The sequence below is a fragment of the Muscardinus avellanarius genome (genome assembly GCF_963383645.1).
Source record: "Muscardinus avellanarius genome assembly, chromosome: 4".
In the NCBI taxonomy this organism is placed as follows: domain Eukaryota; kingdom Metazoa; phylum Chordata; class Mammalia; order Rodentia; family Gliridae; genus Muscardinus; species Muscardinus avellanarius.
This window is the reverse complement of record NC_137789.1, coordinates 66,625,707-66,639,617: the sequence shown is the minus strand read 5'-3', so window position 1 is coordinate 66,639,617 and position 13,911 is coordinate 66,625,707. Positions and strand designations below refer to the sequence as shown.

General features: G+C 40.0%; 1 protein-coding gene across 1 annotated transcript in view; it reads right to left on the bottom strand.

Annotated features, from left to right (window-relative positions):
* Positions 1–2,304: 2,304 nt before the first annotated feature.
* Positions 2,305–13,911, bottom strand: part of LACTB2 (lactamase beta 2) — a gene marked incomplete at both ends in the record, with an annotated part of 28,159 nt that continues 16,552 nt past the window's right edge. The window contains 4 exons of the mRNA XM_080695248.1: positions 2,305–2,348; positions 3,201–3,282; positions 6,719–6,867; positions 9,499–9,677. Coding sequence (XP_080551374.1) covers positions 2,305–2,348; positions 3,201–3,282; positions 6,719–6,867; positions 9,499–9,677 — 454 coding nt within the window. The remainder of the gene's footprint in view (positions 2,349–3,200; positions 3,283–6,718; positions 6,868–9,498; positions 9,678–13,911) is intronic.

Below are 13,911 nucleotides of genomic sequence, written 5' to 3'. Positions count from 1 at the left end.
TGCATTTCTGTAATGATTGGTGATGCTAAACAACTTTTCATGTGATTATTGGCCATCTGCATACCTTCTTTGGAGAAATGTCTACTCAAGTTCTTTGCCCATTTATGAACTGGGTTGTTTTTCGTCGAGTTTGTTTATTTATTTATTTTGTGGCACTGGGGATGGAACCCAGGGCATTCTACCTCCGAGCTACACCCACAGCCCTATTTTTTTTTTTTTTTTTGCAGGTCTGGGGATGGAACCCAGAGGCATTCAACCTCCGAGCTATAACCCCTGCCCTATTTTTTATTCCTTATTTTGAAATCAGGTCTCACTGAGTTGCAGAGGGCCTCACTAAGTAGCTGAGGCTGTCCGCGAACCGCGATCCTCCAGTCTTAGCCTCCCAAATGCTGGGATTACAAGTGTGAGCCACCATGCCTGGATCACAGCCCTATTTTTTATTCTTTATTTTGAAACAGGGTTTCACTGAGTTGCAAAGGGCCTCAAAAAGTAGCTGAGACTGTCCACAACTGCGATCCTCCTGTCTCAGCCTCCCAAATGCTGGAATTACAAGTGTGTGCCACCATGCCCAGCTCAGTGAATTTATTTTGTAATAGAGAAACAGTTATATAAGATGTTTCCATGGCATGAAAATGTGAATATTAGAATGGTATGAAAATGCTAGAGATCTTGGAAAAAGAGGCAAAAGGAGGTGAGTATGTTTACAAAATAAAACAAAAAACTGAGGTCTTCTCTTTAGGGAAGAGTAAACAAAGGATTAGAATTCTGAGCTTACTGAAGTCTGGCAATCTTATAAGATTAAGTAAGCTCTGGTGAGCTACCCTTTGAATGTAACCACTACTTAAGAACACTACTTATATTAAAAAAGAATCTTATAATCCTCTAATTTATAAATAAACCTTTTTGATATATAATTCATATGTAAGTTGATGACTTTCTGTACTAATACCTATACCTTGAAAATTAATGTTATTTGCATTAATAGATTACAAAAATATTCATTACATAATACTTTTAATCAGAAATTTATTATTTTTCAATTACCCCAGATTGATTTATATGAATCCTTTGTGGGGCATCACTACAAGAAAATACATGATATAGAGCTATAGAACCAATTCTTACTTATAATATAACTGATAGAAACATGAAAAAAAGCTGTTATTTACGCATATAGACAAACATTGATGAAAAGGAAAGAATACATTGTAATCTGTGCTCTTCACTGAAGTAGAGAAAACAGTATTACCGATCACTAGTAATATAACTAATCTCCAAGAGTAATATCTTGTTTAAGTTACACAATATTATTATTATTATTATTATTATTATTATTATTAATTTTTTCAGTGCTGGGGATGGAACCCAGGGGCATTCTACCTCCAGGCTATACTCCAGCCCTATTTTATAATTTATTTGGAAACAGGGTCTCACTAAGTTGTGGAGGGCCTCACTAAGTAGCAGAGGCTGGCCTCGAACCTGTGCGATCCTCCTTTCTCAGCCTCCCAAGTGTTGGGATTACAAGTGTGTGCCACCACGCCTGGCTTTTTATTCTTTATTTTGAAACAGGGTCTCATTGGGTTGCAAAGGGCCTCAATAAGTAGCTGAGGCTGTCCGCGAACCACGATCTTCCTGTCTCAGCCTCCCAAATTCTGGAATTACAAGTGTGTGCCATCACGCTTGGCTATTATTTATTTATTTATTTATTTATTTATTTATTTATTTATTTATTTATTGTGGTACTGGGGATGGAACCCAGAGGCCTTCTATCTCTGGGTTATACTTCTGACCTTTTTAAAAAATATTTTATTTGGAAACAGGGTCTCACTAAGTTGCTGAGAGGCTCACTAAGTAGCTGAGGCTGGCTTTGAACCTTCATGATCCTCTGTCTCAGCCACCCAAGTACTGGGATTACAAGTGTGTACAACAATACCCAGCTCAATTTTATTATTTTTAAATTAATAATTTTACTTAGTCCATAGAAAATTGACAGAATATTAGCTTCTGAATTTTGGTAAAATGTTATAAGACCAAGTGTTTTAAGGCTAAGTTTAGGTAAGTAAACTATTCTGCAGGTGTATAGTTTAACTTCTATATTTTAGAACAAATATAACATTTTTTTTGAAGAGTATCTAGGATTTTTTTTTCAAAGTTCTACATTTTACTGACAGGATATGTTCAGATTTACATGGTACATCTTAAAGAAATGTTTTTATATTTTATATTTTCTCTAAACAACCCATCTTTAAGAAAACATATCATCCTCTAAAAGTAAAACAAAACAAAGCTGTCATTAGTCTGAAACTAAAGTGAAGCTCTCCATTTCTTCTCAGGATCCGTGTTGCTAACTGTTAAAAGAAAATCAAAGTTAAGAATTTAATAATAGGTAAATAAATCCACTGGATTTTAAGTTATCTTGTGGCTAGCAAAAGCACTCATTCTTAAAATAATTTCATTGTCATATATATATATATTTTTGCACATGTAGACATATTGCTTAGGCTTCTACATCAAATTTAAGTTTTAAAGAACTTCTTGATTTTATGGTTAAACTTCTATTAAGATGATTCATTTGGCAAATTAACCTAACACTACTAAATAAGTTATTACTTTAACACCTTTAGTACCTTTACTACTGCTTAAAACCTTTGCCTATTCCCAAGTCTTCCATGTATAAAATTCTCATGGTTTCCGGGCATGGTGGTGCACGCTTGTAATCCCTGAGCTCGGGAGGGGGAGACAGGAGGATTGCGCAGGTTCGAAGTCAGCCGCACTGACTTAAGAGACCCTGTTTCCAAATAAAAATGTATAAAAATATGTCTGGGAGTGTAGCCTGGAAGTAGAAGGGTTTCCAGGAACCCCAGTACCACCAAAAAAAAAAAAAAAAAAAAAAAAAGAAAAAGAAAAAGAAAAAAAAATCTCATGGTCTTGGTGTCTTGAAATAAAAGAAACTACCCTCCAGAAGTACTCCGTTGAGTGGGTACAGACTGGAACACTATTAGAGATTCTAATTTCTGTGGGAGCATTTGTCTCTGATTTGTGGCCCTATTGTGGTCTTGTACTGCTAACCTCCCTAGTGCCTGTCTCTCAACCTTAACATAGGGAAAACCCTAATGGGTTTTTCTAAGAAGAAAGTAGTACATCTGTAAAAATATTTTAAATGCTGGTAGTAAAAAAACAAAATTTGGAAGTATACTTACATATTTTTCCTTCTTTTTCTAGTTTTTTCAAATGAAGCAAGGTATTACGTGCAGCCATTTTATGTAAATGCTCAGGAACATTCTAAAAGAACAAGGGCAAAAGAAATTCTTTTTGTTTTTTTTTAAATATAAGTGTTTGAACTTGCTAAAGGAAGACAAAATATAACAAAAGTTTTCACTTTGTAAATGTCTTGCTTTAGGAGATTTATAATTTATTCCTATATATTTGTATTTCCCATATATTCCTATAGATAAAGTAGACACAGTGCTATAATAGTAGCAGCATCTATTTTGTTCACTACTGAATCCCCAGTGTTTAGCATAATGGCACACAGTAGGAACTCATTAACATTTAATGAATGAGAAAATAAGTAAATGTAAAAATTATTCTTAGTTTTTAGACAGTTGGCCTTATGGTTTATTAGGTTACAGGATAATATTTTTATATCTTATGACAATCTTCCTTTACTTTTGCTAAAATAATGTAATGACAATTGTTATCTGAGTGAAAAACAAAGCAAATATTTCTTTTTTCTTTAAATAATAAGGATAACAGCTCAGAGGCCAAGTTTTTTGTCTAAATTTGCTGCCTGTTTATCAACTCCCTAAAATTATTTTGCCAAGATTATCAAATTACCTCTAGTCAAAATGCAATGGATTCCTTTCAGTCTCAATTGTACCTGGAATCAACTGGCTAGTTTCCCCCTTTTCGAAGATCTCTCTCCTTGTTTTTCTCGCCCCCTTTTTTATCCTACCTGCACATTCTTCCTTAGACAACTCTTAAACATTGATGCTAGCTGGGCTTCTGGTGCATGCTTGTGATTCCCAGTACTTGGGAGGATGAGATAGGAGGATCGCAGGTTTGTGGTCAGCCTCATCTACTTAGTGAGGCTCTCTGCAACTTTGTGAGAACCTGTTTCAAAATAGAGTAAAAAAAAAAAAAAAAATAGGGCTGAGGGTGTAGCTCAAAAGTAGAATGGACTTGGATTCAATTTCAAGTACTACAAAAACAAAATAACACTGATGCTTAACAATGAGTTGTATCATTGGTTCTCTCTCTTTTTTTTGACTTACCAACTCACCATAGCAATAGTGGGCATTGATGATTCCCATATCTTCACTTCCAACTTCTAACTCTCCCATAAGCTCCAGTGCTGTATACTATATATTCACCTGTGAGATTTTTTAGATTTCTTTATATGAGTTCCCTAAGAGCCTTAAGTGATCATTCCCAGATTAGTGGCTAAAGCCCAAATATTTCAGATGGCAATGAAGGCTTTCTGTGATCTTATCACGCCCACTTTTCCTTCCTTACTTTCTGTGGCTCTCTTCCTGTCCATCTACCTATACAATCTGCTCCAGTAATGTGTGGATTTTCAAACATGCAATACTTTTAATAACTTCCAGTGTTTGAACTCAACCTTCCCTCTGCCTACAGTTACTTCCTTTCTCCTCTACTCTGGCCTAGAAAATGTTTGCTTCTTCTTCAAGATTCAGTTCAGCAAATACATTTCTGAAGACTTTCCTGACAAGCCTCAATCCTCTGCATCTTCACTAGGTAGAAGTGATTTCTCTTTTTGTGCTGTGACAAAATGAGTATAGGATTTGAAGGCAGTCTGCTGTAGAAAAAACCTCACGAGATTTGAGGATTCAAAATGCTCTAAAATCTTAAATCTTATGAGTGTCAGCACTCAAAACATTTCATATTTTGGAGCATTTTTTATTAGAGATGCTCCATCTATATTAAACCATTTAGGATAGTAACTAGCATGCAGTGAAGTGCTTGATACATGGACATGAGTATGATAGAAGTCATGTATTTGATAGTATTACAAGTATGTATGTTAAACATGCCCATCTTCACTGAACTATGAATCCCTTGAAGGCAAGGATCTGGAGTCATCTTTGTATCTTCCCACCAACTTCAGTATGATGCACACAAAAAAAACCCCTCAGTAAATGGTGAATAAATAAATAACTCTAGAACACCTAAAGCCATCCTATCTACATTAGGTGTTCCCCATCCTTGCATGGTGAACACACTTCGGAATGCAGAGGCAGCATCTGTATGGGCCTGGGCACTTACTTGATGACTCATCTGCGAGGGTTCATTACAGAGTTTTGCTCTCTGTATTAAGGTTAGAAAAAACAAAAACCTCAGTGCACTAATGTATAGTCTAAAGGCCATCTTTAGTTATGAGGAAATGAACTGATTTACACAATTCAAATATTTACCTTAGTCTATTCCATTTTTTTTTTCTTTTTTGGTGGTACTAGGGTTCCTGGAAACCCTTCTACCTCTGAGCTACACTCCCAGATCTATTTTTACATTTTTTATTTTATTTTCATTTAGAAACAGGGTCTCTTAAGCCAGTGAGGCCGGCTTCGAACTACCACCATGCCCGGCCTTACCTTAGTCTTTTTTTTTTTTTTTTTTTTTGCGGGTCTGGGGATGGAACCCAGGGACATTTTACCTCCGAGCTACAGCCCCTGCCCTATTTTTTATTCTTTATTTTGAAACCGGGTCTCACTGAGTTGCAGAGGGCCTCACTAAGTAGCTGAGGCCGTCCGCGAACTGTGATCCTCCGGTTTCAGCCTCCCGAATGCTGGGATTACAAGCGTGTACCACCACACCCAATGACTTTTTTCAGAGGTGGGGATGGAACCCAGGGTCTTGAGCATGCTAGGCAAATGCTTTACAGTGAGCTACACCCCAGATCCAGACGATAATATTCTTTATCTTTAGATGTTTTCATCATTCATTCACCTTTTTCATTTATTTTAATTTTCCTTTTGTGTATGTGGTACTGGGGATTGAACCCTGGGGTACTCTACCAATGAACTATATTCTCAGCTCTTTTTATTTTTTATTTTGAGACAGGATCTCACTAAGTTGTACTGGCTAGCCTTGATCTTTCAATCTTCCTATCTCAGCCTTCTGAGTAGCTGCTGGGATTACAGGTATACACCACTGTGCCCAGCTCATTCCTCTTTTAAAAAGATGCACTCTGAGTATGATTTAACTATTTCTTGGTGATATAAGCCTATGGGGCATTACTGATTTTAATTGGCCCCTGGTTACCTTTCAAGGTTACCTTTGATGCAGACTAGGGCACTGATGATCAAAATGCCTAGAATAATATATGTCACTATAGAACTGTTCATAGCAGTTTTCTCTGCTCAGTAAAGTACCGAAGGTTTAATCATGACTTGGAGAGCTATTTATGTTCTCCATGACCAGTTTTCTTTTATTTAACTTCAATGTTTTAGAAGTAGTATTAACTCTAAAACTAATAGACTTGTTCTAATGTGGTATATGGAAAGTTTACTCTCTCTCTATATATATATTTATCGTGCTTTTTATTTTTATTTTTATCTATTGCTGTGCTGGGGATTGAACCCTCACATATGTGAGGCGAGGGTTCTACCACTAAGCTACCTCCAGGCCTATATAGTTTAAAAAGTTATTTATTCTAATAAATTTGTAGCTATGTACTAATAAGATAAATAAAAATTACCTTGTAAATAATTTTTACAAGCTCCATTACTGTAAATGATTTTTCAAAATTCTCACGAATTAATGAAAGAATTTGTTCTTCTCGGATATTTCTGTGAGAAATATATTGTAGAATTTTATCTTCAGCATTATGGATTACTGGGCCATGTCCTGAATTAAAATAATCATACAAATTACTTCAGCCAGATAAAAAATATTAAAGTTATATATGATTAAAGTTAATTTACTCTATTTAAACATAATTCATCTGATGCATTGGAAAATCATACTCAATACATAAATATACATTATTTTGAAAGCTATACAGGTATAAGAAATTTAAAAACTAATATACTAAGATAATTATATAAAATTTATATGAAATGCTACTGTGTAAATTAAAAATGCAACAGGTTTTTGGTCCTGGGGATGGAACCCTTTTACCTCCGGGCTACACTCTCAGACCTATTTTTATATTTTATTTGAAAACAGGGTTTCTTAAACCAGCAAGGTTGGCTTCGAATCTGCATGATCCTCCTGCCTCCACCTCCCAAGCGCGGGGATTACAAGCATGTGCCACCATGCCCTGCTGCAACAGGTTTTAATAGCAAAATATAGCAGCAAAAACAGCAATCACAATAATAAAAATAGGTAGTGTCTTTGGAGTGCTCACTATGTGCCAGGCACAGCTCCACATGCTTGATATATGCTATTCCAATAAGGATCTCATGAGGTAGGCTTACTATTGTCCCTTTTTACACCAGACACTGAGGCACAGGGAGGGAGGGCAGGTAACCTGCTCAGTTACCCAGCTGAGAGAGGGTGGAGCTGGGATTCTGACTTGGCAGTTTTTAACCACTCTGTATTCTTAACCACTTTGGTGAGCTTACTTATAAAAAACTGAAAAGGAAGGCTGGAAAAGTGGCTTCATGTAAGTAAACAAGATCTAAAAATTCCTAAGACCCAGAAGGACCTGTATCTAGGCTAGTACCAGAAAATTTGATAACCCAAATTATATCATGCTGAAATTTACTTCTGATTTAAGATAATACAATTACTATATAAGTCTGAAAGGGGGATGTTTTATATATTTGAGAATGAATTATCCAGGATCAGTCTAATCTGCTCTCATGTAAAGATCATGGGGCTCCAGCTGGATGGAGACTACTGGTTATTAGTTGTGTGGCTGTGAGGAAGCCTCTGCATACACCTACTTCTCTGAGTTTTTGTGAGCAGAACAGCTGTAAAAGGCTCTGCAGAGGCCCTGAGGGGTAGCAAGGTTTGAGTTATGTAGCTATGGCTACAAAACACAATTTACACATAAATAACTGCTATGCTAAATAAGACAGTTCACTGGGTTTACTAAAGCAAACACTAAGAACTTTTGTAAGCAGCCTCTTACAGATCTAGCTTGAATATATCATACGTTTATTCTCATCTCTTAAAAAATAGCTATCAGAAGCTGGGTGTGGTGGCACACACTTGTAATCTCAGTACTTGGGAGGCTGAGAAAGGAGCATCACAGGTTTGCAGCCAGCCTTGACTACTTAGTCGAGGCCCTCTGTACCTTAGTGAGATCTTGTTTCAAAATAAAGAATAAAAAATCAGGCCTGGAGTGTAGCTCAGAGGAAAAAATCCCTGGGTTCAATCCTTAGTCCCGGGGTGGGGTGGGGTGGAGAAAGCTATCAGAATCTTTTCTTTTCATAATCTGCTGTGTGTGTGTGTGTGTGTGTGTGTGTGTGTGTGTGTGTGTGGTTATTGAGAATGAAGTCAGGTATTCTACCTCCAAGCTACACCCTCAGCCCTTTCTAGTTTTTGTTTTTGAAACAGGGTCTCACTAAGTTGCTGAGAGCATTACTGTGTTGCTAAGGCTGGCCTTGGATCTGTGATCCTATTTCAGGCTCCCAAGTACCAGTATTATAGACCTGCACCACCATGCCTGGCTCCACTGTATGTTTCCTATTCCCTCAGCAGTAGAAATTAGAGGGAGAATGTAAGCATGCTGAAGACACTGTGCTGACAGATTCTTCTGCAGCTGTTAGGTTAGGAGCAAATTTGATGGACTTTGAAAACAAAGTAACCCAGACCCTTTATCCTTCTTGGGAATTCTTGTTGGGTTTTGTCTCTCTTTGGCTTTTAGGATGGAGGAGAGATTTCTATTGTAGAGTAGTGAAGTGACATCGGAGATACCAGTAAGTTTATTTTCCTGGAGAATGGAAATAAATATACTATTTTACAGTTGCTATGAAAACTATTGATATTTCAATATTGTGAGTTAAGAAACTGAAGTTAAGGCTGTTTTCCACTCTGAGAAGTGGACCGTTCCAGATCTTTCTCTGGAATGTAACCCTTTTATCAAGGTCTTCTTTTAAATTGTACCCCTACTTCTATAAATAAACCTCTTATGTTCCCTTAAAAATAAAGAAACTAAATAAAGTTCAGAGGTTAAATGTTACTCAAGGTTGCATGACTAAAATGTGGTTCATAATAGAAATCAAGTTAACAAAATAAATGACAGTTAATTATGGAATAAAATTTTTTTCCTGTTTTCATGTAAATTTATTTTCCTTCAACAGTTTTTATCAACAGCTGTATAGATGTTGAAAAACAACTCTTACATCTTTATAAAAAGTTATCAATATGACTCTTGGTTTTCTCTTTAAATTATATGGTTCAGTAATATATAAGTATGCAATTTAAAGAAGTAGTTTACATGTATTTCTTCAAGGCTGAATTATAAGGCCAAAATAAACCTTCCTCATTATTTGACAAGATGGTATGTGATATTAAAAATTTACCCACCTGGATATATAATATCAGCTTTGATTTTCAATAACTCTTTTAGAGACTTCATATAATCATAGAGGTCTTCAAATACAGTTGTTCCTTCTCCTAGGATACAATCCCCAGAAAAGAGGGCATTTTCCTCTTCTAAAAGTAGAGCCATATGATCATCAGTGTGGCCAGGTGTGTATATTACTCTGGTTGAAAAAAGAAATAAGAAATAATAAAATAATAACAAGTATGACCTCTTAAGCTTAGAAGAAACATTGAGAATTATTTTCTGTCATCTTTAAATTATTCTATCATCTTTAGGCAAGACATAAATACATGATGGATATCATTTTTTTCTTATGGCCAATGAAAATTATCATCAGATAATTTTCTCCTTTAAATCATATTTCTAACTCTGAAGTGCAAATTTAATACTTTTCTCACCTTTTTTTCTTATTTTACAAGTAATAAGTGCAGGTTCTAACAAATTTGGAAAACAGAAAAGTAAGTACTTCAAGAAGGACAGAATCAGCAATAATTTCCATTGTTCAGAAATATTACTTCTGTTATTTAAGAACAGAATTTTTTGCTAGCATGGTGGTATATGCCTGTAATCTTAGCTACTTGGTAAGCTGAGGTAGGAAGATCTTCAGATTTCCTCCTTGCACTGATCAATTTAACAGGTGTCCCAGTTCCATTATAAGAAAAGACTGAAGATTTAATATTTGAAGAGGTGTAGTGGCAAATGTCTGTCATCCCCGTACTTGGGAGGGTGACACAGGAGGATCGCAGGTTTGAGGATAGCCTCAGCAAGGAGTAAATCAACCTAGCAAGACCCTGTTTTCAAATAAGAAAATCAGGCTGGGAGTGTAGCTCACAGGTAGAATGCCTTTGAGTTCAATCCCCAGTAGCCCCCCCCCCCCGCCCACACACAAGAGAAGTGTAAAACAGCATTGATGGAGATACTGAAAATATATTAAAAGAAGGATTACTTGAATACAGGTAGATTTTCAAGATGCTTCTCAACACTCAAATTTTTAATATTAGAAATTTATAAAAATTAACAAAATTTTAAATATTAAATATTAAAATGTGAAGTCTTAAAAATCTGCTAAAACCTTATATAGATTAAGTATAAGAACATAAAATATTAGTGTAATTGGAAGCAATTATTTTTGAAAGTCTAATGCCTGATATTAAGAACTATTATGTTTTTAGCCGGGCATGGTAGTGCATGCTTGTAATCCCTGCGCTTACAGGAGGATCACGCAGGTTTTCGAAGCCAGCCTTAGCTGGCTTAAGAGACCTTGTTTCCAAATAAAATAGAAAATATCTGGGTATGGTGGTGCATGTTTGTAATCCCTGCGCTTGGGAGGCAGAGACAGGAGGAGTGTGCAGGTTCGAAGCCAGCCATGCTGGCTTAAGAGACCCTTTTTCCAAAAATAAAAAAGTATAAAATAGATCTGGGAGTGTAGCCCGGAGGTAGAAGGCCCCTGGGTTCCATTCCCAATACCACCCCCCTCCAAAAAAAGAACTATTATGCTTTTATGGTTTCCAAGTGCAAACAATTACAATTACTCTATGATAGTTGCTTCAATGTTGAGGTATTACAAAGCTGTGTAAAGAAATTTGTCTGATCAAGCCTGAAGTAACCTGTTAATAAAAATATTCAATGTTATGTGAAAATAATCCCAAGAGGTATTTTTCCAGCCTGTGTGTGGGTGTGTATCATTTATTATGGACAGTATTTGAACACATAGACTATACTAACAAAGAGAACTCCAATCTTTTTTTTTTTTTAATCTATAAAAACTCATTTGGGACAGAGAGTGGTGATGCACGCTTGTAATCCCAGCACTTGAGAGGCTGAGACAGGAGGATCACGTAGGTTCGAAGCCAGCCTCAGCTACTTAGTGAGACCCTGTGTCTCCAAATAAAGTATGAAAAATAAGTCTAGGAGTGTAACTCAGAGGTAGAAAGCCTCTGGGTTCTACCCCCAGTACCACCAAAAAACAAAAAAATCCTCAAACTCATTTGGAAGCTGGGTGTGGTGGCACAGTAATCCCAGTACTTGAGAGGCTGAGACAGGAAGATTCCAAGTTCAAGTTCAAGGACAGCTTCAGCCATGCAATGAGACTTGGTCAGAAAAACAACAACAAAATGGGCTGGGGGTGTAGCTTGGAGGCAGAATGGCCATGAGTTCAACCCCCAGTACCAAAATCAAACCAAACTAAAACTCATTTGAAGAGCAGTCTTTTGCAGTCTGCAAACTGTCTTATCTGTTAACATGTGTGCAACATCCCTTTTATTATCCCCACTCCTCCGCCACAACTGAATTCCGTAATGGTTTTTCATTGCTACTTGCTAGGCTGAAGTGATAAGTTGGGTCCTGCACTCCTGTGACTTTGTGTCACATGACCTCTGCAGGGCAAGGGAGGGGCTGAAACCCCCGCGAGAATTGGGCGTTCCCATGAGTAAACCCCCATCTCGCGAGATGCATACCTTGAAAAGGAGAGCCCGCGTCCGACAGGCGCGCGGGCCACATGGTGCCTCGCCCTGATCCCCGGGAGAGCCGTGCCATTAAAACTTTACATGCCATGTGTACTGGACCTCTCTTGTGTTTTTCACACTCCGCCATACTCACATTATTTTTTATTTTACTCGCATAATTTTTTATTTTACTTATCATTTGGTGCCGAAACCCGGGAGAACTCTTGGGTCCCTCCTCCTTTTTTTCTTTTTTTTTCTTTTTTTCTTTTTCTTTTTACTCTCTTTTTGAGCCCCGGACTCTCCGACCTGCCAGCAGCTCGACTGCAAGGTCCGACACCAGTGCTCCACTTGCAGGCGTTGCTCCCACCGCTGCCGCCGCTGCCGCCCCATGCCTGCCTGGACGTAAGCCTTCTTCCCCAGCCCCGCGCTCTCCGGGAGAGCCGGCGGCCTTCTTCCCACCCCGGGCTCTGCTGAGAGTCCGCGGCCATCTTTCCAGCCCCGAGCTCTGCTGAGAGCTCGAGGCCTTCTTTTCGACCCTGCGCTCTGCTGAGAGCCGGTGGCCATCTTTCCGGCCCCGAGCTCTGCTGAGAGCCGGTGACCATCTTTCTGATCCCACGGTCTGCTGAGAGTCTGCAGCCATCTTTCCGGCCCTGCGCTCTGCTGAGAGCCGGTGGCCATCTTTTCCTACCCACGTGCTCTCTTCCGGAGTGCCGGCGGCCATCTTCCACTGCTACCACGGCCGCGGCCACCACCACCGGGGCGTGCAGGCTCCGCCGGCTGCCAGGCTGCCAGTTCCACCCTCCCCGAGCCAGGCTCCTTGGGTGATGCTGGCACCTGCTCTGCCCGCCGACTGCCTGCGCGGGCCAGGACCTCTGCCTGCTGCTTGGACCTCCTAAAACCACCGTTCCAGCTCGGCACTCCGGTCACCGCTGGGACCTCTGGCCGGTTTGCCCCGCCCGCCCCGAGCCAGGCTCATTGGGCGGTGCACAGCCGGCCTCGGCGTCTGCCGCAGTCACCCGCACCAGGAGTAGCTCTACTCGCTGTGGCTGCTCCATTCCGCCCGCCCAAGCCAGGCTCACTGGCGGTGCTCCTCGGGGCCCAGCCTCAGCGTCTGCCGTGCGCCTGGAAGCCATTTTGTCTCCACGCCGCAAACCCGGCAAGCCACGCTGCCTGCGTGCCACCATTTGATCCCACCTGCGCCAGCCGCCAGTGCCGTCCATACCAGCCACCGGCATCCACGCGCCCCAGCTCCACCGCGCCCCCAGCAGCTTCTCAGCGCTTCTGTCGCAGCCAGCGCTGGCCGGCAACGCTTCACTCCGGTAAACTGCCTCCTTCCCTTGGTTAGTGGGTTCCGGACTTGGGTCTTCCGGTCCACTGGGATGCCAAAATCCAAGCGCTTGGTGACCCATTGTCCCCCGGTCCACTGGGACCACCCTCCGGATGACCAGGTCATCCTCTGGTTTGGAGAAGGGATGAAGACGTTCTCTATCTCTTAACCTCCGTTTCCGAACGATTGAGCAGGGAAACTGGGGACGCCCATTTCCTGTTCTTCGTTTCCGCCCACGAACCAATTACGGGAAGTCGAACCTTTATACTAGCAGATGCCCTGAGAGCCTGTCTGCCTTGATACGAGTTGGGAAATGGGTTGTGGTGGCCCAGGAATAGTTAGGAACTTTTATAAGTGGTCTGGTATCCCTCCAAATGCTCTCCCCCATCAGCTTCCATTTATTTTCCCGCCAGCTGCCATTTTGTGATGGCGCGCAGTTGTTGCCTGGTGACGTCACAGTCACCATCTTGGCCTCACCAGACTGCAATTTTGTTGGGCAGCTGCCCGGCCACTTGCACGGTCCTAAATGCGCTCGGCTTCTGGCTCCCTTTCCGGCTCACTTGGGCACGCCCTAGGTGCTGCGGGAAACACAGGGGCCAGGCTGGGGCTGGGGCAACACCCTC